Below are 26694 nucleotides of genomic sequence, written 5' to 3'. Positions count from 1 at the left end.
TCTGAAGTGTGTAGAGAACCTTAGAGACAAACTGAACCACCATAAATTCTGTACTGGCTAGGAAAGGAAAGCAATTTAAATCAAGGTTTCAGAAGTGGGGCTCCCCCCCCCTTTTCAGACTTTATTAAATCTTAGCCAGAGATTATCACCAGCATCACTCTCACCTCCCAGACCCACAATAGGAAACCAGTTTGACAAACTGATTCCTGTGTAGTAAAACATGTGAGGGGAGGGGAGGACGACCAACTCTTTTCCTGTTAATAAAGTAGATCCACTTTTGAAGAAGGAAGTGCAACACAATAGTTTTCAGCTCTTCACAAGAAGTGTGAAGGATTGGAAAAAATCATTTTTTTCCCCATTAGAAAATATGGAAAAATTGGGGAACACTAGGGAAAAAACCCATATAAAGTATTTTCTCCTTTGGAATTAAACACTTTAAAAACAAGGTTTTATTCATCCAACATGCGCAGTATCAATATTTTACACACAACAGTCTTCAGAATTAGACAGTGATATAGCTCTTTTAATATTCATTTGGAATTGTTTCTGCTCGATACTAAAGGGGTGTCATATGCATTCCTGCATTCAAGGTAATTTGCATCCTCATCACATGACACCATTAGGAATCTGTGTATGGACAGAAGAACTCTCAGATGCCTCAAATACAGAATCAAGTTCAGTTCAGGTTACCTTGCTGTGTGTCCATCAAGAAAAGAAGAATTATACCACTTGTATATATTATGCAAAGTAGAATAGGTTTTTTAAAATATCTGAAACCTTGGTCAGCATCTCCACCAACCCCTGCTGCTTGAGGTTAACATGGATGATATACAGCTAATTTCTTCAAAACTGGGCATGGTCTAGATAGAAGGATGTCTGGATGCAGTTGTGGAATGGATGAGGACTAATAAACTGAGTTTTAAGCATGAGAAGGTGGAGGCCCCAGGATGTGTGTGCCCCATGTCCAGGAATTTTGCTCATCCTTGATAGGGTTTAATAACCTTCTGAAGTAACAGTTTCATACTTTGGGAGTGCTCCTGGAACCATGCGCTCCAGGGCTAGCAGCACCTTTTACAAGCTATGGCCATTCTTGGTCAGGCCATGATGATTCACGCACTAGTAATCTCAAGACTGAATTATTACCATATATGTCTGGCTACCCTTGCACCTGGATCCTTGCACCTGGTTCAGTTGTTGCAGCTGGTACAAGACAGTTGATGGGGATAGATTACTGCCAGCACATAACTGTGGTGAATAAAAGCTTGTACTAGCTGCCCATGTTACTAGGCCCTAAACAACTTGGGTCCATGATATCATAAAGACCACATGTTCCCTTATACTCTTGCCTGATCACTGAGATCTGAGTGGGAGTCTCTGTTGGTGGTCACCCTTGGCTCGGATGTGTGATTCCTAATTGCCAGAAGACATACATTTAGCGTTGTAGGGCCCAAGTTTAAGGAAAGCTCTCCCGACTGAGATTAGATAGGGACCCTTCTTCCTTAACTTCAGGCACTTGACAAAGACTTCCCTTTCCAGGAAGCATTTTAAGGTAATATCTGGTTTTTTAGATGATTTTTTTCCCTTTCACCCCCTGTATTTTATGTACACCACTTAGAAATGCTAATGCCTTAAATAACAAAACCATTAGTAAATCAAATGAACTGTTTGTGTGAGCACACACACAAGCCCACACACAATCTTCTTCACAATGTTTCCAAACAGAAACGCCAATCACACTGCATGCTCATATCTCATGCGCTCCTATCTTTGCAAAGAATTGTGACAAAAAAACAGTGGGTCAGCTACTCAGATGATATAGAACCAGTGGTCATTCATTTAGCCTGAAATGGCTTATATAGCACTGACAATTTTTACAACATGTTTACAGTAAACAAAACCAATTAAACAAAATCCTTTTAGTTTACATATTGTCATCAGAACCTCAATACAAGTAATCTGATATGCTGGTGAGTAAGGCAATTTAAAAACAAGCGACAGTATTCCATCAGGCAACAGAAAGCAAGACACAGACACTGATGCAAAAGATGTCCACTTTAATTGGCCTCCCCTCTCCCTTGAATGATTTCCATTCTAGCTTGTCTATCTCTGCTCATCACTGCACAGCCCTCGCTGGAATCTTTGTAGTGCCACATCACAAGCCTGCATTTGCATGAAGTCTGGGTGGGGAAGGGGCGCAAAACAGAAGGAAGGTTGCACAGTAGTAGTGGATGTGACATGGGAGGAAGAAGGGATGAACGCTGAGAGGAGGGAAATGGTGGTTTAAAACAACAAGAAGGGTTTGAATAGACTGGAACGAGAGGAACACTGAGGGGTGCTTTACAAGAAAATTGCAAGTAGAAATAGCAGAGGTAGGTACAATACAGAAGCCAACTCCAAAAAGCTAGCACAACAAATTCTAAACTCTCTTCTTGCTGTACTCAAACCTTGTTTTAAACCACATTTTTCTCTCAATGTTCCCCTCTGCTTGCTCTACTCAAACCTTAACAGCTGCCACCCCCTTTCCCTCTCAGTTCCCCCAAATATTATTTTACTACTGTTACTATGTATTGTCTTCAATATGAAGCTCCAGATTCAATTCAGTCATTTAAAACACAGGTTATTATTAACAAGCTAGCACCCACATACAGGAGACTTGCAGCATGTGCACATTTAACTTGTGTGATCACAGCTTTACACACTCTTGGTGGCTGGCCAGTTGACATCGCACAGATTAAAAGCTCTGTATGCACCAAGTTTTCCCCTACAGAAAGAGCTTTTGAGCTCTCAGACTTGCTTACCAGGTTCTGGGAAGGTCTCCTGATGGAGTCTCCCAGAGCCTATGCTTCCCAGAGCCTGGTAAGCAAGGTGGAGAGCTTAAATGGACAGTTCCAGGGTTGCTCTGACTATTAACTGCTGAAGCAGGAGGGCTGTCAAGTAAGATTGTCTTCCATAAGCACGGTTTTAACAATGAGTCTGTAAGTGACTGTGGAGGCCAATTCTGGAACCACAATTCTGCTCTACATGTAAGAAGGGTTTAAAAAAAAAAAAAGGAGGTGGGGGAGAAGGCGGCATGAATGAAGATGAAAATGGGTCTACAGAATAGAAGGGAGAAGCTGGGAAGATTTCTTGATTGGGTGGACAATTCAGCAAGCAGTGTCTTGTCTGGGGGAAGAGTCCCCCACTATATAGAATAAAATTGTTAAGGGTGTCATCACCATGTAGTTCACATGTCTGCTGACAGGTGGCACTGCAAACTACAGTGTAATAACAGCTCACTGACCTCCCTGCCAACTTTCCAACAGCTACACCCCAGTGCTGCTTTGCCACTGCTAACACCCACCACTTTTCTTTTCCTCACCTTCACTGGTGTGTGTGTGTGTGTGTGTGTGTGTGTGTGTGTGTGTTGGCGAGCTGTGCAGTAGCAGGCAGTGCTATTATACTCATTGCAATTACACAATGTGAAAGCAATTTACAGTGGTGCCCCGCAAGACGAATGCCTCGCAAGACGAAAAACTCACTAGACGAAAGGGTTTTCCGTTTTTTGAGCTGCTTCGCAAGACGAATTTCCCTATGGGCTTGCTTCGCAAGACGAAAACGTCTTGCGTTTTTTGCAAGTTTGTTTCCTTTTTCTTAACACCGTTAATACAGTTGCTACTTGACTTCGAGGAGCAACTCATAGAACGCGGTGTGGTAGCCTTTTTTGAGGTTTTTGGTGATTTTTGAAGCTTTTCCAAAACTTTTCCAACACCATGCTTCGCAAGACGAAAAATTCGCTAGACGAAAAAACTCGCGGAATGAATTAATTTCGTCTTGCGAGGCACCACTGTATACTGACAAAACCCAGGGTTCCCTTGACTACAGAGTTATTGGGGAAAGGAGAGAATGGAGAAGAAAACACATATTCCAACATACAGTTCCATGCTTCCCTGCAGAGACTTCTGGAGATCAAAAGGTACTATCGGTTTATCAATATATACAGCGAATAAGCAGTGTTATAGTGCCAGGTCTGACTAAGACCATATCCAGAATGTGTTATGGGAATAGTTGGTTCCTCACTGACAAAATGCTAGCCTTCCCCACAGTGTTCCTCATGGAAGAACCTTAGGGTGGAAAAGGCATTATCACCAAGACTAGATATGCCCAGAAGACCCTGTGTGCAGCTGGGACAGGGCATTCATATACACACAGTGCATCTCCCAAAGCAAATATTCATTCCAGGCTTGAGATGGGTTATCTCTAAGACAGCAAAGTATCATCATGCCTGGAGACGAATGAATTTTTTTAAAGGATTTGGCATGTGAGGTCTAGAACTATATTTAAGCTACTCATTACATTTAGGGACTGTTGATTTGTTTTTCATTTTTCCAATCTTAAATTCAGCTCATTTTCACATAAGTTCAAGATTTAAAATGTGTTCATCGTGAAAATTAACCAGCATTTTAGTGCTAATTTTGCCTAACCTACACACTTGTATTAATTTCCCCCAATACAATACATCTCTGTATATTATCTTTTACTGTATATTGTTTTATCTACACTGCACCATAGTACATACATTTTTGTACACAATTAGTTGGCTGGGTAATCATATTGTAAAATTCAGAGGTGAATTTTGAAGGATGGATGTGTGAACTCAAAAAAATTTCTCCCCCATTCCTAGCTACTTTACTAGGGACAAAAGTTCAGTGCCAGGCTTCATTCACTCCAGTTTTAATATACTGTAATGCTTTGCAGGACTGAAATAATGCCACATGTCATTCAAACAGTAATATATTCACAGAAGCACAGAACATTTGATAGTTCTTCAGTAGCAGCACAGCAGGACAGGGGATGAAACAATAGAGATCTACTGTTTCTGTATCTAACAAATCTTGTTCTACAATTCTGTAAGATCATTTCAATCTAATGCCTCCAACTAGGGCACCTTAAAAAAGGAAGCCATCTGTTACTGCCAATGTAAGTTACAGAACTATCCAGAATATTGAGTTACATGCATGCCATTTACTGTTACCATAAGCTGTTCTAACTTAGTTACATCTTCATTCAGAACGCAGAACTGAAATACCACATGCATGCATGTACAAAAGAATTAAAATACTGGCAAACTGCAAGTGTCAACATTTTACTCCTAGAACTAATAAATAAATAAATTTAGGCTCTAAAACATGTCTCAATAGTCCCTAAATTTAGTGGCTTATATTCGGGCCAATAAGGTAACCAGGATTCCTCATCCTCGGCCCTCCAGATGTTTTTGGCCTACAACTCCCATGATCCCTAGCTAGAAGGACCAATGGTCAGGGATGATGGGAATTGTAGTCTCAAAACATCTGGAGGGCCGAGGTTGAGGAAGCCTGCTCTAAACAGAAAGGACAAAAGATGACATTAACTGAGGGGATGGGAAACAATGGATAAGCAAGCAGATGGGACAATTGAAGTCAGTAGTTTATTGGTATTTGGCAGGATGAAGTAAAGCCAGGATGAACCTCACAATAATTTAGAAGAGATATGGGGCTGAATGTACATATTTCTAGATCACAGGGAATAAATTACAAGAGATGACGATTAAGGCAACTTTGCACTTCCCACAGCAAGCCAAATTACATGTACACAGCTATGTCCCACAGCAGATGTGTGCCTTCCTTTTGTTTGCTGCAGAAAAACACCAGTGTGCATGCAGTAGTTTATCTCCTCACAGTCTGCTTTTCACAGGGATTTCTAGGCCTGGGCTCAGATGAACAAGAGTGTTATCAATCTGCAGGGCAAAGACTTGGCTCCCTTTTAACCATATAATCTACCTAGCTGGTCTGTTGAAGTCATGGTTCAGTTGGACAGACTCTAAAGCTCACATTGATAAGCTCCACTGAAATCAGTGGGATTCTACAATATGCACAGAGCCACTAAATATCATTTTAATAGCATGCCTGAACATACTTTGGATTCCCCGTTTATTTTCCTCTACAGGGCCCCCCAGTGATGGATCAGAGCAGCCCCCACTCACAGATCAAGACTATGGTGCAAGAGGAGAGAGGGAGGAAGATTGACTGTGCTCCATCCCATTTTCCAGCTGAAAGTCTTTCTTTTTCCAAAACTATCAGAAGGATCATTTCCAGCAGGAAAGTGGCATGTGCAGGATTGAGCATTGAGCATTATTGGAAAAAGAAGACACTATTCCAGTTCTGTAGTTTCTGCATTAGCAGAAATTTAAATTTTTTAAATTTAGCATCTCATTTTCTAGCTCTTAACTCAAGATCTTTTCTTAGATTTTGCAAGTTATGTTATAAAAAAACAGTGCTGAACATTAAATACTAAGGCTCCAGAATCAGTATTAAGGAACAGAGGTTCCTATTTCAGAAAGATATGTAAAGCTACTTAAAACATGCAAAGCTAGGTGCGTGCTTAGATATGAAGTAAGCTATGAGCCAGCAAGAGAGCTAAAGTCTTCAGAGAGCAAGCTCATGCCTCTGGCCAGACAACACATAACTGGTTACTCTAGAGACTATTCATCAGTTTCTTAGCAACCTCCCCATGAAGCAAGCCTAAGTTTATAATTTAGTTATCAGTCCTCCAACATGATCTTTCCAGTTAAAAGAAGATTTCGTATTAACAGTTTTATTCACTGAGCCAAAGGCTCAAAAACACAGGTCTAGTTTAAACCAGTGTTACAATTAAACTGTCATTTAAGTATGAACATGCAGGAAGTATGAAATTGCCGGTGCTTCACTCATTCCCTACCCTTGCTGGGAAACAAGCCCTGGTTTGGCTTAGTGTTGTGTCCAAACCAGGCTTGTGATTTATTTCGTGGAAAGCTAGTATGAGACTTTTGCCAATGACGGTTTGTTTGGAGATTCAGACAAAATGCTGAACTGGATTGTAGCTCATTTCCCAGTAGCAGTTGAGTGAAGCTTCCATAATTTCAGCAGTGTGCATGAACACACTGTACATTCACATTTAAAACATAGTTAACTATGGTGTTCCAAGTGATGTTTGAATGAGGTCAGGCTATTGCCAGCACCTATACCTAGAAGCTAGGTCAGTAAAAAGGTTACTGAATTTTAATGATGAATCATACTAACAGGCACCAACAAACCCTTCAAAGCTTCAAAGTACATTCCTTTAGACGAGTTCATATTCCATTTCACTATTTATTATACATGTGCATACACAAACCCCAGGATAAGTTTTAGGCATGGGTAGTAGCAACAATGCAGTGAATATTTCATGGAAATATGACTGTTAATGAATTGTCAAGCGACAGTGCAGCAACCTCTTTGCCACAGCAGCTTATTGAATGAGTGATATCTCTTCATATACAAGTGTACTATCCACATATACTGTGGTTTATGGGGTTAACTGCAAGCAGCTGACCAGAATCCAGCCACATTCGCACGATCCATGACTCAACAAGAGCTATTCAGTTAGACACAGTAGATTCCCAACTTGGATACTGATGGCAAACATTTAAATTAGATAGTAAAATATGTCACACATGCAGTCAGAGCAATACGTGCAATCAGAACTACTACCTGCCAAGTTCCAGGACAATGCAAGATTATGGGGAGGGGGAATAGTAAGTCAGACTCTGTGGACCCCTATAGATTTCAGCTAGCTAAGAATTAGTCAGAGCCTCAAAGCATACTTCATGGTCTTAGAACAGCTCCAAAATACAACCAACAGCAGAAAACAGGGTGAACATCTTTAAAACAATTAAAGTTCCAAGTCAGCAACCAAAACAAGGCTACAGGTTGAAAGTTTCATAGCTGAGACTATGAATATTTAAGGCAGATATTTACTAAAACAAGACACTGTAATTCAGGGGACCTGCTGGTAATGTTTTCTCCATGGTCTATATAGTAAGCAAGTTGAGAGAATAAATAAAAGTGTGGAAGGCAAGTTTTATTGCATGGTGTACATTAAAAACTCTGGAGGGGGGGAACCTCTTTCATAAACCAGTGAAGTTTATAATCCTACCCATACACAGATACTTTGATACTTAATTGGCCTCTGTACATCTACTGAAGAGAGTATATTAACAACAGTTCTAATCATTAAGAAGAAGAAAGCAAACAACATTCTAAATATGAGTGGCCATTAGATTCACGTAATAGTATTCCAATTAATTATTTCTACCCGAAGCGTCTGTTACAGTAATGCGCAATGCAAAGACAAAAGTGCTCAATGAGCTTTCTACTAGAAAAGTGTCTCTAGTAACTCGTTACTGGTAATTTGCAAACAAATCATGAGTCCAGGATTACTTGCCATAACATGTGCTACTTAGAACTTCAATTTTAACTTCATCCACTATTTTGGTGCCCATTCTAATTGGATCCTGTTTTGTTTTGTGTTCTGCTATTCTAAATACTAGAATCATTTTCCAAACTTGAGTACAGTAGACTCACAACTTGTGCAGGTAGTAGATAGGTAGCCGTGTTGGTCTGCCATAGTCAAAATAAAAAAATTCCTTCCAGTAGCACCTTAAAGACCAACTAAGTTAGTTCTTGGTATGAGCTTTCGTGTGCATGCACACTTCTTCATTTTTTTTTATAAAATTTTTATTGGGTTTTCACATTTTAATAGACATACAAACATAGAAAGACACAATAAAACACGTATAATTTCATAAATTTACTTTCATTCCCTTCTTTCCTTGACTTCCCCACACCCCCCTTTCCACCTTCCAATTTCCTTAATTGTCTCAGCAAATTATTTTCTCCCGTCTCTTAAATGTTATTCTTGTCTTTTCTTAAAGTTTATTACTTTTTCTTGGCCCAATTTTGCTTATCCAGCTTTATACATTAAGTACTTTCTCTAGAGTCGGCCTAAATTCTCTCCCACAAATTCCCTCCTTAAAATGTTAAACCAAAAATCATATATTCCCATTCTAAATCTCAGATTTTCACTACTCTACTCTCCCCTCCCCCCTTCCCCGGTTTCCGTCCCTTCCCAAACCAATGTCCTTAAAGAAAAGAAACCATTTTAGCCCGGATTTCTCACATCCGAGGCCCTTAAGCCCCAGTTGGTCTCTCTCCACCAGTTTTGTTGGCAGTCCATTTTGTTGACCTTCTCTTCTTCTACCATCCACCCCTCATATTTCCCTCTTTCCAGGTCAACCAAGAGCAATTTCTGGCCAGGATCAATCAATCTCCCAAACTCCAACCTAAAGAAGAAGTCCCGATCATAAATGTCAGTTTTTTTATAATCCAATATTCGAATTATTCCAGGGGCTTCTTCCTTTATCTTTCTCTCCTTCTGCAGATTTGTAATCCACTGGTCATCTTCTTTACTTCCCTTGTTTCCAAAGGTTGCAGGCTCTTGGTTGGTTTTTTCCACTTGCTTTTCCTCTCCTCTCTCTTCTTCTTTTTCCCCCAGCTCCAAGGTTATCTTTTCTTCTGCAGCTGCAGAGTTTTTTTCCATCCCCTTTGTGTCATCGACAGAGTTGTTTAGTTCAAGATTGAAGGTCATCAATTGTTCACTCATAAGAGTACTGTGCTCTTGTAGAATTCCCACAAGGCAAAGCATTCTTTCTATCTCCGCCCATACTTTTCCTTCTGCAGCCATTGCAATGTCTTTAGTTCCCTCCAGGGGGATTTCCATCAATTCCTTTCCAACAGTCCGTTACTTTGTTGTTCACAGTCACCTTGTTTCCAATCAGTTCACTTTTAATGTAGCACTTTTAATCCAAAAAGATATTGTTAACACAGTTCCAATCTTTAGTCTCCCGTTTGATAGCTCTTTTGACAGCTGTCAAACTCCTTGTTCTTTTTCTCGGGCTCACACACAGGGCACTTCCCGGGTCTAGGGGGGGGGGGTCGACCCAAAAAGAAGACCTCTGAAATTCCTCTCTCTTCCTCTCCAGCGCAAATACTTCTTAGTCCAATTTATGAAAGTTATCTATTTAAACACCAGCGTCTTTTCCGACCTAGTGATCTCTCTTTGCTTTAGATCTTTTAGTGGGGGGGGGGGAGTGTGGACTTCCTTTTTAACACGTCCCCCCGATCGTACTTAAATTCAAAAATAAAGTCTTTTAGTGCCGAAATTTCCTTCTACTCACGGGTTTCATTTTCCAGTCCAATTTCAGGAAGAAAGATAGCGCTCTTCGGTCCTGGCTCGCGGCTTCGCTCCGCCGAGGTAGCGATGGACTCTCAGCACCACGCCACCCCCCAGTCCACTCCGCAGCCTTTAAAAAGGCTCTTCGCGGGTCGGGGAGGGCGCTTAAGGTGCCCACCGAGTCACGAAGTCCGCAGGCTTCCGCGCCTGCGGTTTTTAAGGGTCCCCGTGTCGCCGGCACGGCAAGACCCGTCCTCGACGGAGCCGATTCCCTCCGGAGCTCGGAGGAAATCCGCCATTACCCGTTCGCGCTATCCCGGAAGTCCCCATGCACACTTCTTCAGATACACACACTTCTTCAGATACTTTCGTGTGTATCTGAAGAAGTGTGCATGCACACGAAAGCTCATACCAAGAACTAACTTAGTTGGTCTTTAAGGTGCTACTGGAAGGAATTTTTTTATTTTAACTTGTGCAGGCATTACATTCTGGGGCACTGAGCATAAACCCCAAACCATGTCTACTCAGAACCCTGGAACCGCCCTCACGTGACCATCCCTATCTTTCTGTAGCCGACACACTGAGCAGGCCATGCCTATCAAGCAAGGCGGGAAAACCCATCATGGAAAGAGCTTTTAAGCTCTCTGTCCTGCATGTGTTTAATGTGTGAGATGTCATCTGGCCAGCCACCAAGCACATAAAGTTGCAATTGTGCAAGTTAAATGCACACAAATTGGAAGTCTATTGCATATCACTCTTCACACATCTTCAGATCATTTTGCATAATCTGACCCTAGTCCTCCAATTTCTTCCACCTACATGATGCTGTCTTGTACTATAGCACACCTTTGGTCCATCTAACTCTGTACTATCTACTCTGATAGCAACTTAGGTCTCAGGAAGTTTCTCCAGCTGCATTTCCAAAATCTAGAATGTGAAAGTGTGCGTTCTTTCCATCAATTTAACCCAACTTAAATTCCCAACCGATTTTAAATCATCCCTGCTTCCTGGGGGAGTTCCATAGTTTGACTAAATGCTGCATGAAGCACTTTTTTTTTACATATCTCATATCTGCTAACATTGAGCTTCACTGGATATCCATGAATTTTAGTGTTGTGAGAAGGGGAGACTTTTTTCTCTCTCTCTTCACTTTCTCCGTGTAAGGCATGATTTTATAAACTTCTATCATGTTGCCTCATATTCGCTTTTTCTCTAAACTAAAAAGTCCCAAGCACTGCAACCTTTCTTCACAACGGAGTCGCTCGATTCCCTTGATCACTTTAATTGCCCTTTCATATTTCTGAACCTTTCCCAACTCTACAATATCCTTTGCGAGGTGAGACGACCAGAACTGCATACAGTACTCCAAATAGAGTCACACCATAAATTTGTATAATGGCATTGCAATACTGGTGCATTGGCAACCTAAAGTCAAAATTTTAATTGAATACTGGCTCAAGTTTTGCTCAGAAAAGATCCACTGAAATTAATGAACATGATTAAGAGAGGTCCTTTAATTTGAATAGTAAAACATTTGTTAAATGCCACCCCTTGTTTGCCATCAACTCAACAGGTGGCCTTTGGCAAGTCACCAATGCTCTGTTAGTGTATGAACACACGTCTATTGTTGGTATTAATAATGACCTACCCTACAAATATATATGCACTATTAGTTCTCTCTACTGTTTACCCCTGCCTGTTTCTCTGTTGCATCTATTTTTAGACTGTAACCCCCTGGGGTAGTATAATGCCTTAAGGTGGCACATTATATAATGCAGAACAACTCAAACTGTTGCATGGATTTAACACATATTTATATGGTGCAGTTTAATCTATTTAATTTACAGTAGCACAAAGTAGAAGTCAGAATGTCCAACTGAACCTGCTTTGTAGATAGTGTACTTCTGTATTCACTAAACTTTACAAAGAAAAGCAGTTAGAAATCCAAACACTGGCCATAAAGCACACCTTTGATCTTACAGGAGTGCGGACATCAGACAACTTTTTTAAAGATGTATTATAGAGAAATCTAACCATAACCATGGCAAGGCAAAATAAAAAAATTCCTTCCAGTAGCACCTTAAAGACCAACTAAGTTAGTTCTTGGTATGAGCTTTCGTGTGCATGCACACTTCTTCAGATACACAGATACTTCTTCAGATACTTCAGTGTATCTGAAGAAGTGTGCATGCACACGAAAGCTCATACCAAGAACTAACTTAGTTGGTCTTTAAGGTGCTACTGGAAGGAATTTTTTTATTTTGACTATGGCAGACCAACACAGCTACCTATCTGTAACATGGCAAGGCAAGTAAAGAAGCCAGAAATATCCAAATAGGGTATGGTCAGTAAAAACATCACACAACAGAAACCCAGTGTATATAGAGAAAAGGAGGAGATCTAAAAATGCAAATATGTTCACCCACCAGAGTCTAGATTCTTCGAAAACAAAACTATGACAAACAGTAACTTGTAAAGATGTAAAGCATACGGGTGCTCTTTTTTTTTTTTGCCACCCGAACTCAACAGGAAGCTTCTATCATCAATTCAGCATACAAACATAATGCCACACATTCCCATGTTATTATGTTCTTGAGTTTATGCAGGAAGGGGGGCATTGACTTCCTAGCAGATCTCCATTTACAGGAAATGGGCACATTTGCATAAAATGACAAGTGAAGAACCTTGGGATGAATAGTGCTGCACACACTGCCTGACTGCTCCTCCTGTTTTATTACTCCTTTCACACAATCAGGCGAAGAAACAAGGAAGGCAGCAGCTTCGTGTTATGACTCAATCCAGGAGTGTGGCTTGCTTCTTCCAAAACATGCCAGGATCGCTAACTAAGTTCTGTTACAAATCTGGCATCTTAAAGTGAAACCATCCACCATCAACAACAACAATAATAATTTATACCCCGCCCATTTGGCTGTGTTTCCCCAGCCACTTTGGGCGGCTCCCAACAAAATATTAAAATACAATAATTCATCAATTATTAAAAGCTTTCCTAAACAGGGCTGCCTTCAGATGTCTTCTAAAAGTCAGATAGTTGTTTATTTCTTTGTTTCTTTCTTTGACATCTGACGGGAGGGTGTTCCACAGGGCAGGCACTACTACCGAGAAGGCCCTCTGCCTGGTTCCCTGTAACCTCACTTCTCACAGTGAGGGAACCGCCAGAAGGCCCTCGGCGCTGGACCTCAGTGGATGGGTAGAACGATGGGGGTGGAGACACTCCAGGTATACTGGGCCGAGGCTGTTTAGGGTACAATCTTAGGGTACTTTTGTGAAGAGAGGAATGATCAAACTGTGCTTGTACATAGTATATAGCCTATTAAGGTGCATGGCTAATAATAAAAATTTCATAAGTGAAAGCTTGTAATGATATGCTGGGTGATAGATTAGGCAAAGTCTGGTGGGAAGAACTAGCTGCACAAATGTAAGATGGAGGACACCTTGCTTGCCTGTAGTACATGTGAAAAGGATCTAGCAGTCTGAGTAGACCACAAGCTGAACATGAGTTAACAGTGTGATTGCCACGGCAAAAAAAAAGCTACTGCTATTCTAGGCAGCATCAAAAGAAGTCTAGTGTTCTGCTCAAGGGAAGGCATAGTACTGCTCTATTCTGCCTTGGACAGACCTGGAATACTGTGTCCAGTTCTAGGCGCCACAATTTAAGGAGGATATTGACAAGCTGAAACATGTGCAGAGGAGGGCGACCAAAATGATCAAGTGTCAGGAAACCAAGGAACAGTTGAGGAAATTGAGTAAGTTTAGTCTGGAGAAGAGGAGACTGATATGATCGCCATCTTCAAATATATAAAGGGCTGTCACATGGAGGATGAAACAAGCTTGTTTTCTCTTGTTCTGGAGGAAAGGACTCAAACTAATGGATTAAATTTACAAGAAAGGATATTCCAACTAAACATCAGGAAGAACTTTTCAACGGTAAGAGCTGTTTGACAATGGAACAGCTTCCCAATAGAGGCGGTGTACTCTCCTTCATTGGAGGTCTTTAAGTAGAGGTTGGATGATAATTATGCTGAGCTTTTAGGGTCCTTGAGGGTTCCATCAGACCCCAATGCGTATCTTTCAACAAAGCAGCCATACTTTCCCCTTTCATATGTAAGTATCACTAGGTGTGTATGTGGACAAGAAACGTCTATTCCATGCAAGAGAAGGAGCTTTGGTGAATCTAGACGTAATGTAAATGTGCCCAGTAAGCAGCCACAAATCTCAACCACAAACTTCTCAACCAGAAGCTTTGTCTTCTGAAACTGCAGATGTGCAGGACCAGCTGTTGTTTCTCTATCTGGCAAAGATACTCTACACATGCTTGAACAAGTTCCAGGATTTCTGAATTGCCTTTTACCTGTCTAGAGCAGCCAGTTTTTGTTTATTGATACTGAATAACATTAAGTGACTTTAGCAGCTGGCTCTTTATAAAACTTATGCTGATTTACTCAGATTCTTTTCATTATAATTTAGTATCTTAATGTGCGTTTCCACACTTCACCTTGCTTATGTACTAATGTCTCAAATGCTCATCATCGTGACCACTGACCCTTGCTCCTTCTTTCATCATTACCAGTACCACTTTATTTTAACGTGTTGATTTTCTGCACGTACACAATCATACCTAGATCCTATGAAGTATCTTAGTAAGGTGTTGCAAATGTCTTCATACTCTTTTGACATAATTCAGCTTATTGGTGTATGCTTTTAAAAGTTACTACATTTTTCAAAAACCTGAGAGCAGTACAAGGATGAGGGTTAAATCTCCCCTACACGTGTCCTTCAATGAAGACGCATCAGAAGACTCCTACTTGAAATCTAGAAACAAATGGGAAACTTCAGGGAGGAAATGAAGTAACTTCTGTGATACTGGAAGCCACTATCTAAGTTCAGCAAGAAGACACAAGCATAAACACCATACTGTTCCCACTTAAAAGGATGTCACTAGTGCCCATGTTGAGAATTGCAATTTATTTAATCCCTTCCTTTGTACCCCCATCTTTCATTCCTATGCAGAAGAGTCAATTTTCTAATTTCTAGAACTACAATATAATATCCAATTGCCACGTTACAATGAGGAGCTGACTGCTGCAATGAAAATGAAAACTTAGGAAAAGCTCAATTATCCCTACTTATTACTGGAAGGAGAGAACGTGTTCCTATTTTGAAAAGAAGCCACCAGGCTGCTAAAGAAATTTAGATGCTTACCTAAACAACCATCACCACCACATCCATCCAGGGAAAACATGCAAATCTGTTACTTAAACATGAGCTATTACTGAAAGAGTTCTGTGTTCAGATTCACACAACTCCAGTGGATCCTCAATTACTCCAAGCTGCAACAAGAATTTTACTAAGTGGATATGACTTGCAAAAGTCATATTTATAGACCATGTGTGTCATATTCTCATAGACCTGTGGTTCTCTCATACCAAGCCCTATCCATTTGCAAAGGTTATCTCTTATTAAGTGATCTTTGGAGATGGGTCATAGAAGAGTTAGGAACATGGAGCATTCATGCTCTTTCTCTTCACTGAAATTCATTATCTTCATTCTGATGGTTCTAAACATAAATGATAATGAATATGTGATCACACAAGGTAAGTTAAAGCCTCCAGATATTTTCAATTTCTATGCACTTTTTGGGAATCTATAAGCTGTGAAGAATACACAAATGTGAAATTATAGTCTTAAAAAGGACTCAGTTTTGCTGGTGAAATCTACTCTGTGATGCACAGAATACAAATGTTTATCTTCTTAATTTAAGGTCTTTTCAAAGAGCTGCATTAAAAGCAGTTTAAAATTGGGGCCTAAACAGCCTTATTATCTGTTTCCCCCTTGATTTCAAATAGAATATTTAGCAGTGCTGAAGCTGAAAAACAACCGTCAATTTTCATTTAAGAAAACTGCTAAAGTGCATAGAAACTTGACATTTGGTTCCCATGTAGTCGAGACACATTAGACAAGCTTGAAGACTGAGAAATCTAGCAGTCAAAGGACTCTGAACATAAAGTTTCTCACAGACTAGTAGAGACCAAACCAAAGCACATCCGGGACAGGGTATTTGGTAAGGGAATAATGCTGCCCCACCACCTATTTGAATTTTCAAGGGGGGGGGGAGAGATTGTAGCAGCTAGAAAAAGAGGGCAATGGCTTATAGAAGATTTGAAAAAGTAGTCAGTATGCAATCAGAAAATTTTGTCATCAGATAAGTAAATAGAAAAAAGAGTTCACAGCTCAGACACCCTCCAACTGGTAATAACAGCCAGGAGAAAAATACTTTAGGAATAAAAAAGGGAAGGAAAAAGAAGAATGAATACTATACTGTATAGCAGTGCCTGTGAGCCAAATTAGACCTAGCACAGGTCCCAATCTGGCCCATAATAGTTTCCCCAAAACAATGTCCACCTGCCCACACTTAATGTTGAACCAAAACTGGCAATGCAAAGGATCTTCCTTTGTAGGCATGGCTCTATCTCTCTTTGTAGGCATTGATTGTTGTTAGCCGCCCTGAGCCCGGCTCAGCTGGGGAGGGCGGGATATAAATAAAATTTATTATTTATTATTATTATTATTATTATTATCATACCCACTAAGGAAAAATGTTAATTTGGGTGACCTGTCGTCATTGTGATACCATGTGATTGATAGGTGCCCACTTGTCTAAATGACCCAAGAGAGGTGAAGGAACCTAGGGCCTGGCTGTGCAGACCCAAACTATTCTATGGCCCATTTCTATTAATTGTAATGCAATGCATCTAGAAAGACTTGTCAAAAGAGTTATTACTGATCAGAATGAATGTACAAGGCAATCATGAATGGAAGGCCAAACAGAGGTTAAGTAAAAGCCATAAAAGACAGTAAATCCAATCTTAAGATTTTATCAGGAAAGATAGTGATAATTACAGTAATATTGCTGTACACAATACCAGTGAAGCTGTTTATAGTAGTACACAGAATATTGGTCTGCTTCATTTTGCACACTGGAGAAGGTTCCCCTTTTCACCCCACCATCCTCTCTCATGTCAAACTGCCTGACAACTTGTAAAATGCTACCTCCAGCTCCCTTTGCATCTCATGATGCTGCTGGCTTGAGTCATGTGGCTTTGTTAAAACGTATCCCTTGCCCCTTAGGCATCTCTGGCTTTGTGCCCCTTCATCTTTCCTGCACTCTGCTAGCATCACGTTAACCTGAGTCAGAGGATGTGTTCTATTGTATGGATGATCTAAGAGGAATGTGCAGGCTTGAAGAAACCTGTTAAATGGAACAAGACAACAAGATCGTTTCTGACCTTTACAAGAGTAAGCCCTGGAATTTTACAGTAGTAAAAGCCAAGTGCTCCAAGGGTTCTCTTGAGCAACCCTTTACTTGTCCTTGAAAACAATACAAATGCTGGATGTATCCCTTGCAAAAAGGGTACCTAATGATAGGGGTAATTCAAATTATTAGTGATATATCAGACCCCCTGAATTATGAACACCAACTCAAATACAGGTAATACTAAATAGAACATGCCCTTAAGATTAAGAGGTTCCTCTCAATAGGGAAGAAAGGATGTTAAAAGCCAAATTATACAAAGTAAAGGATAAACAACCCTAATTAAGTGCTGGTATCAGGCAGCATGTCATTTACTGGTTGCTATAGCAACTTTTATTCTAGTGAAATTTGTGAAGATCTTGACAGCATTTTTTTAAAAAATGCATTCCCTAGCAATTGAGGTCCAGACATTCCCAGAAAACTCTTTGCCTGCCAAGTACGGAACTAACATAAAAGAAGATTGCATTGCTGCCATTCAGTAAAGTTCTGTGCCAACTATGAAACCAGAAGCCATGTAGATGGCTTTCAAAGTATAAGCCATTTGCAGGACCATTAACTTCACTTGAAAGGTTTATGAAAACCAAGAAACTAAAAAGCAACTAAAGGTTTGATTTTAGATCAAGTCACATTTAAACTACATTTAAACCATAGTAAACCAACAGTGTGGTGTTCTAAGAGCCGGTTTTAGTCATTTGCTTATCTAACAGTTTGTCCGCAGTGTTTGTATAGTAGCTAATAAAGTGTCAATTAAAGTTAAAGCTTTTCAAGCAAGAAAACTTTAAACGAAGTTTAGGGCAAGGAGTATGGAAGAGCGGTAATGAAAGGACAGCTGCATATACAAACCACACCTGACTCACTCTACCAGATTTCGACAGAATGTTCCCCAAGGTAGCAGTCTAAGCACTTCTAAAGAGATCAAGACGTTTCAACAGCTAAAGGCTTTGGATTTATGACAACAGAAAAAGAGCACACCATCACCGACAGTGCAACATAAAGAATGCTTACTTATAAATTCTGCTGAATCCATGGGATTTTTTAGGATTGCAACTTAAATGAAGGAAGAAGTTAGGCCCCTCAAGGAATCAGTATTGGGACATGTGCTTTTAAACTTACACATAAATTATCTAAAGTTAAAGCTGTACAGCAAGGCAGCCAAAGTGCCAACAGCACCGGATTGTGCAGGGCTGTAAAACAGAAATGAATTGCAAGGGGCCAGGACTGCATCTGCCAGCATCCCTGACTACTGGCCCTACTCACTAGGGCTGGTAGAAGTTCTAAGTACAACACTATCTGAAGAGCTGAGAGTTAACTGTTCTAGATGCATAACTTGGGAGCCGGACCCTTGATGTATTATCTCTGAAGGAAGTGCCACTTGGGAACTTATCCTTAAGTAAATCTGCATGGAATGACAGCCTCAAACATTGCAAACACCTTTCAGACATAATAAAAGCCTTTTAGTAAGTCTACCGAGTTACTCCCCTACAAATATAATGGCGTCTTGCCAACTTATACCCATGTAAATTATTTTGTAGCATACCAACAGCCTGGAGGACAGGAGAAGGAAAAGAAATGGCAAGCAATCTGTCTGGGTGAATGCACTATACTTTCCACAGGTGACCAGGCAAATGGTGATTTACAAGCCAGGATTAAAATAAAAACACACATGTGCTTTAGATTAACTGCGAAAGTTTTAGCATCAGAGCCGAGGGTAGGCTCTATCCAAGCTGAAGAAAGGGAATTTTCTGTAGCTGGCTGCACCATGCAAGAATTAAATGCTGTTCTATACCACTCTGTTGACTAGACCTACAACCATAAATGTAGCACTAGTCTCTTTGAAATAAAATAGGGGTAAGATCAAAGGGTAGAAGGTATACATCAAATGTTTAGGAATAAGTGTTTCTGCAACATTATGCACAAGGAAACAGAAGATCCAAAGGCAGTTTCAATATTTCTTATTGAATTACAAAGAAAGGGAACAAAACTCAGAAATCATACAAGAAGTACAGTAGCTGCAATAATACACCAATTTTTCCAGACTAGTCCAAAGAGATTGGGACTCTGGTATCTAAGAGGCTGCCTGTTCTATATTCATTTATCTGCAATAGCTGTAGTCATAAGTCAACAGAGACCAAGGGACAAACATAACCTTAATGGCTAAATGTTAATATAAACAAACATAAGACACAAATATGGCAATACAATAACCAGTTGAGTTTAATGCTCTAAGGAACCCCCTAAACTGCTTAATAGTGGCGATCCGCTCCTGCAAGTTCTCCAGGAATTCAACAGCACTAGGGAAAGGTATTTCCTTTTCATACCAGCATTACAGAAGGTGATGAGGCTTGTGCCTTCTGTGCAGATCAGAAAATTTGGGAAGAGGAGCAACTGGGCTTGTTTCCATTTCAGTGGGGTTGAAACAGAAGCAACATGAGCCAGCACTTCTCCTCACCTGGATCACCTTGCAAATGAGGACTCAGGGTGGGGGCTGTTGGAGATCATGAATTAGGGTTATAGTTCTGTTAAAGTCCTCAAAAATACAGAGGAGGAACAAAGTTAAGATTAGGCAAACAAGACTTATTTTCACCACTTTGAAATATTCAGGTACAAAGACACAACACTTCTCAACAACACACTTCTCTTTCAATGCTAAATTCATCCTAGCCCCGATGAGCATGACATCCTGTGGCACCTACATAATCAAAGTGTGCAGGTGCAAGAGAATGCAAATCACTTGCTCTACAAAAAGGCTATTCTGTCTTATTTCCCAGGGTGCCTTAGGCTTCCACAAAGGCCATTCAGGGATTTCTGACTTGGATCAGTTGTTGCCCACTACTGAGCTTAATCTTCAGTGGGCTATTACAGGAGAGTAATGGTGCATTCTAAGGCACAAACACAGTTAATACGTACAGGATATCAGCAAGACAACAGGTATGCTTGGGGTCTGGGATATTTCTTTAGAATGTGCAGAAACTAACTGCAGTGCAAAGGTATTCCATAGTAGAGCTGTAGAGGTATAGCTATCTTCCCGTTTACTGCTTATGAACAGTGTGAATAGGTGGAGCTGAGACTTAGGAAGATGATCTCAGAAATTCTTAAGCTATGCCTGTCTTACAACATGATGGGACTTTGCCGAGTGTGGAATAAGAAGCTTTATCGGTGGGATTATTTGCTTCCCCCACCCCTGGCTACATGAACTCCACCATGAGAGGCATGAGGGGTACACATTCAGTCTCTAGACCGAACTACAGCTTCTTAAAATTCGTAAGGGCACGTATGGCACACAGTGCATTTGGCAATTCTACTAATGTAGCAGGCAGCCTAACAGGTTTTCATCACATTCACAAAACCGTATTCAACAGAATAGAACTGCTATGACGAATACCATTTATTTTGGTTTATTAGAAACTGCAACACTCCTGGCAATGGAAGCGCTATCCCATATAAAGACCTGGATTTCCCACTAATTTGAAAACTGTACTCTTTGTTTTTAGCAATAATTGTGAAGATTCTGAATCGCTTTCTGTATCCTCTGCTGAGAATATCAAGGCCAGCCACAAGTCTTATTCAGCCAGGTACCCTTTAAAGAGAATGACTATGGCAATCAGACTAGCAATCCATAAAATGAATACCAGCAACAAATATTTGGGTAGGAGACAGATATCAGATGCGCTGCTCTCAATCAGCTCCACTGCATGTTTATCCAGAGGATTGCTACAAGACTGAGCAAGTTACTACATACACTCTGCTGAATACAGAAGGTGGCATGGTCTGTACTTGTTAGCGCTGAAACGACTCAACACACAATCCTTTCTTCAGATTTCTAAGCTCAGAGCCCGGCCCCTAACAAACAGCATTACTACTGGAATTTATATACCATCTTTCTTTTCAAGGGTGATATGATAGCCATGTTCAAATATATAAAAGGATGTCATATAGAGGAGGGAGAAAGGTTGTTTTCTGCTGCTCCAGAGAAGCGGACACGGAGCAATGGATCCAAACTACAAGAAAGAAGATTCCACCTAAACATTAGGAAGAACTTCTTGACAGTAAGAGCTGTTCGACAGTGGAATTTGCTGCCAAGGAGTGTGGTGGAGTCTCCTACTTTGGAGGTCTTTAAGCAGAGGCTTGACAACCATATGTCAGGAGTGCTCTGATGGTGTTTCCTGCTTGGCAGGGGGTTGGACTCGATGGCCCTTGCGGTCTATTCCAACTCTATGATTCTATGATTCTATTCTAAGAAGAAATACAGAGGTGGTTCGCAAACATATAAAAGCCAACAGCAAAGTAAACTATAAAGCCACTTACAAAAATACAGCCACCCATAATTAAGATGCATAATAATGAGCATGTACAAGATACACAGTAAAACAACTTCATCAAAACTACAAAACATCCATCATTAAAACATATAATATGCCCATTAAAAGTTTAACCATTAAAACAGAAATTAGAACTATTAGAACACAGCTTGCCATCAAGTTTCTTCCACAACACTTAGTTGCCTAACTCCCACCCCCAGAGTCCGCAAAGCAAATTCTCTAAGTAACAGAACATACTTCTATCTAGAAGCATGAAAAAGATTGACCATTGACCAGTCTGTCTTTGGGACAGCTGGGCTTACTGCTAACAGTATGTACTATAAGAGTCCAGAGGAATCCATTCCAGAGCTCTTCTAAAGATCAACCAACATGTTTTAGACAACTCCTTTTCGTAGCACACAGGACACACCTTGTTCTATTACCTGCTATTGTGGAGTTGCGATGTCATCCCGTGGACACAGCAAGAGAAGACCAAACTACATGACTACCAGTATTTCCATAGGTCTATTTGACTGACACATGTGCACACCAGCTGATGAGAAATGGACTGTCACACAGCTGTTGAGAGGCTGAAAATGGCAATTAAAAAAACCCATACAGTTGCTGTGTACTTGATACGCACACTTTTTTGGGAAGACATAGTAAAACTCCGAGTCACACATGAACGTTTACTTATATTTTAGCCCCACTTTCCTTCAATCATGGAACCCAAGGTTGTGTAAATGTGATATTGAGCAGATCCAAACCCTCATGAGCTTTCACATGGTCTGCCCATTTAGACTAGGTCGAGATTAAAAAAGGGACAAAATTTTATAGACACAAAATAAAGTATGCCAAACTTCTACCTCCAAAACTCTGGTAATTTAATGGCCAAAACGCCAAAGTTCACCGGATAAGAATAACCTCTCTTAATCACACATCGTGGCAATAATAGCAGCTGTTGGACTTGAGGATGTTTTCTGTCAGTCACAGGCCTCTGACAGGAAGAAATTGGGGTGTGTTTTTCTCCCCCCCCCCCCCGGCTGTGTGCATATGGATAAACTTAGAAGCAGATTCAATCCGGGCTTAAGATTCATAAAAAAGAGACTTGTAGCCTCAGACAAATTTTCAGGTCGCATCCTCCACCTGCCACCCAATATCTGAAGAAAGCGAGCTGCTCGCCATCGTTTCGGACACAATTCACTCTGCACTTGCTCAGAGACTTGCGTGTGACTAACCCACAGGGATGAACATCCTTAAGTCAGTCAGTAGTGTGTCAATGTCAACAGGTTCACCCCAAGTTTACATCTGTAGGCCACCACACTGCGCCATGACTACCTCACTAGGCGTGCGCCTCTCTGGTTGCTCCTATTAAAAAAATAAATCAGAAGGCAGGGGCAGTTGCATGTGGTTTTCATGTGGTTTTGGGCACGGAGGGATGCATTCTGAAAAGACCCCAAGTTGAGAAGAGGTGCCTTGCTCTCTCCACAGAATTCCTTCCTCAGAGAAGTGCGCCCTACTGCGACGACGCGCACTACTTGAACCCAGAGCCTGGGAGGGAAGAGGAGGGAGGGAGGGGCTGGCGGCTCCCTCTCGCGCCCTCCCCGCTCCAACGGTCGCTGCCGAGGCGCGCGCCAGGCGGGCTGGCGAGCCTTTCCCGCCCCGCCCCCGCCCTCCCCGCCAGGTCTGGTCCCAGGAGCCAAGCCGCTCGCGCCCTAAGCGAGCAGCAGCACGCGCGCCCCGCGCTTCCCCGTAGCCCGCGGCTAAAGCGCAGCTGCCTTGCACTGCGAAACCGCCGCCGCCGCCTCTTTCCACGCCCTGCCGGCACACTTCTCTCCACACACACACACACGCACCCCCGCCCTATGTTCTCTAGGCATTGCATTGAGAGCGGGATGGTCTTGTGCACTTTATATATGCATGTATTCTATGCAATTAAACGGCACGAGCGCAAGGCTAGCCGCACGCGCCCCCTGCTGGAGAAGGTACCATTTCATTTTATTTTTATTTTGCAAATACACGCCCCATTTTGGGGGGGGGACAGCGGGCGGGAATTGCTTACAGCATTCCCCCCTTTTTTTAAGAAAACAAAAATAATCAACGGGTTCGCAGCAGCAGCGCCTTGTGCCCCCAAACACCCAAGGGTATGGATCAAAGCCCGTGCAAGCCAGGCAGCACCTTCGCATCTACAGTACCCCCCCACTCTGCACAGCCTCGGCCCCTCACACCTGGATCTTGCAAGTCGCGGGGAGGAGGCTGCCACGCAACGCACTTCCTCCTCCCCGCCGCTCGCACTTGCTCCTATGAGGAGCAGGCACGCCCCTATGAGGAGATGCCTCTGGGTGTGCCCTTTCCCAGGTTTTTTTTATTAGGCAAAATCGCCCCCCCCCACTTTCCATGCAACACGCTGCTAGGAGTTCATTATCCCCAACACCTGGGGCTCCCTGGAAAAAAATCTCTACTGCCCGATTCCCCCGCTCCCAGTAAATAACCAGCCATTTGCACCACCAGCTGCCACATCCTTGCAGATCCGCGCGGTGCAAGTCACTTGTCTGCTACTGTCTGTCGCTGCTCTGAGGAAGCCCTCCTGCAAATCCATAATGTAAGCCTAGCGGCATCGGGGCTGCTCTCTCCCCCCCCCCCCAAGAAACAAACAACCGCTCCTCGTTTCTCCTTTCCGGGGGAGCAGCGGAGAGAAAACATTCAGTGCGCGCCTCTCGTCTGTCAGTTAGAATAAAACGCATCGCATTTTCCAAGCAATGAACCGCGATTCAAGTTGAGCCAGTCCCTGCCTGCACTTCGCATAAAACCACAGAGGGCGGAAGGAAAAGCACCTCAAGTTACAGAACTGCAGCTAGCCACAAAGGGAAGGTCATCCAAATAATTCTCTCCCCCCCCCCCCACACACACACCAAACACCATTCAGCGCATAGCCTATATACCGTGCACAAAAGCACTTATGCCTATTGCTTAATGATGAGCAAATCTCCACACGCGCGCACATATATATATACACACATATACTGTGTCTTTTTTTAAAAGGAAAGTTGACCTACCGGCCACGCAAACTGAAAAGGGATAGCAATCCTGCCCATGTCGTGACTTTTCCCCTGATGAAAATTGCGGTTGTTGAGATAAAAAGTATTTCCACCGAGAACAGGAGTAGATCCGGAGCCGTAGCTGCATGCTCCAGTGGTCGTGATTTTGGCTTGATACTCCTTTAAGCAGACTTTCACGTAAGTGTCGCACTCGTCCCGCGCGCAGTCCAGGTTCTGGGGCTTTTTCATGCCATCACAACACTCCCCATTCAACAATTCTCCGTTTACATTCTTCACCGAGTTAATCTGCAGCTCGAAATAGCCCGTGGACTGGGACACCTAAAAATAAGGGAGAGGGAAGGAAGGGGAGGGGGGGGTGACAGACACATACAACCTCATTACTACAGTGTCTTGGGAAGAAAAAGTGCGCGGAGATTTACAAGCCACCAGCCACTCCGGAGTTTCCTACGGCAAAGCAAGCCTTCCCGAAAAACTATTATAACTAGACGGTGCTATTAAAAGATGAGATCGAGAGCTATTGGGGGACGACGACAGGGTGCCGCAATTCCGGCTAGCTGTGGCAATAGAGAGAGGGAAAATATTCACAAGCCGTGCAAGGGAACTGCAGAATGTTCCCATTTGCAACTGAAATAAGCAACTCCCAAATAAAATGGTTTGGGATTCATACAGTCGTAAGGGAGACCAGCCGAGCTATGCAAACCGGTTTTGTTTTCTGTTTAACAAAAAAAAAAAAGCAAGCGTTCCGCGGGTGGGCAGATAAATGGATTATAAATCATAATTGGAGGAGAGAGAAGAGGAGCGAAATTCTCCATGCAAACATTGCACACGGCAACTTTGCCTGCGCTCTTCCAAAGCAAACACGCCGGCTTGGAAGCGACGCGTTTGGAAAGGGAGGCTGGCTGAGATCTGCAGCAGAAGCCACGCTCTCCTCTCTCTCCTCTTCCCCTTAAGCGAGATCGGGCTTAAGTTTCGCAAAAAGGGTGCGCTCCAGATTGCCACTCTCTTAGGGGGGGGGGAAATATTATCCAAAAGGCAATCCCCGCTGCAGCACAGGCGGCTGAAGAAGAAAGGTAAGGCGGGCGCTGCGATAAAGATCCTCTCTGCTCCCTTTCCCGCTGTTCCCTTTTATTTGCAAGACAGCAAACCCCCCCCCCAAAAAAAAATAGAGACCGCGTTGTTTTACCTGCACCCATAAAGTTAGGAGCAGCCACAGCCTAAGCGCCGCCGCGAGGAGAACCCAGTGCCGCCTGCCAGAATCCAGCATGCCTGCTACCCCGAGCTGAACGCCGTCGATCAGGGAAGACAATCCATCGACCGGCCGCTGCTCGGAGCATCGGCGGCGGGAAGGGCAGCAGGGCGGGCGCCGCGCGCAAGGTGGAGAGCTCCGGCCGGAGCCTGCAGATCGCCGCCGCTCCTTATCGCCAAAGCCCCGGGCTGACGGACGAGGCAGGGCAGATCCTGGCGGGCGCCTGGCGCGCTCCTGCAGCCGCAGCGGCAGCCAGAAGGAAGCGCGGGTCCGCCGGCAGCTCAGCCTCGCCACTGCGCTCGCTCCTCTGTGCGCCTCTGCTGCGCGAACAGCCAACAAGTAGGTGCCGGAGTGACAGCTTCATTGCCCATTAGACGGCGCCGCCACGGACTTCATATTCATGAGGGGGAAGGGCCCGGGGAGGAGGAGGCGGCGGCGACGGGCGGGTGTGGCCATGCGGCTCCCGAAAGGGCTGGGCTAGCGAGCGAGAGAGCGGTAGGGCCGGGCCAAGGCGGGGACGCCGGAGCGTGCGCGCTTCCCAGCGAGCCGTCGGAGGCGCCGCAGCCGCCGACCTGCCGCTCGCCGTCCGCCCCGCGGCGGGCTGTTGCGCAAGCCACTTGTTGCGCGTGGGCCGGGCCCGACCCAGCACGTGCGCGGCTGCACGGGGGTGCGGATCGGGCGTGTGCCTTCTTGCGCCCGGCACGTCGGCTCGCGCCG

General features: G+C 42.9%; 1 protein-coding gene across 2 annotated transcripts in view; it reads right to left on the bottom strand.

Annotated features, from left to right (window-relative positions):
- JAG2 (jagged canonical Notch ligand 2) overlaps positions 1 to 26266 on the bottom strand; it is an 89076-nt gene extending 62810 nt beyond the window's left edge. The window contains exons 1-2 of one of the 2 annotated variants that reach the window (XM_081191344.1): positions 25915 to 26266; positions 24729 to 25049 (exon numbers count right to left, since the gene is read on the bottom strand). In XM_081191344.1, the coding sequence (XP_081047470.1) occupies positions 24729 to 25049; positions 25915 to 25995 (402 nt within the window). In that variant the 5' untranslated portion in view covers positions 25996 to 26266. The remainder of the gene's footprint in view (positions 1 to 24728; positions 25050 to 25914) is intronic. The other variant, XM_081191345.1, reaches the window with a different exon arrangement.
- Positions 26267 to 26694: the final 428 nt, after the last annotated feature.

The sequence above is a fragment of the Podarcis bocagei genome (genome assembly GCF_964188305.1).
Source record: "Podarcis bocagei genome assembly, chromosome: 1".
Lineage (NCBI taxonomy): Eukaryota > Metazoa > Chordata > Lepidosauria > Squamata > Lacertidae > Podarcis > Podarcis bocagei.
The sequence above is the reverse complement of the archived record's forward strand: the minus strand, read 5'-3'. Positions and strand labels throughout refer to the sequence as shown.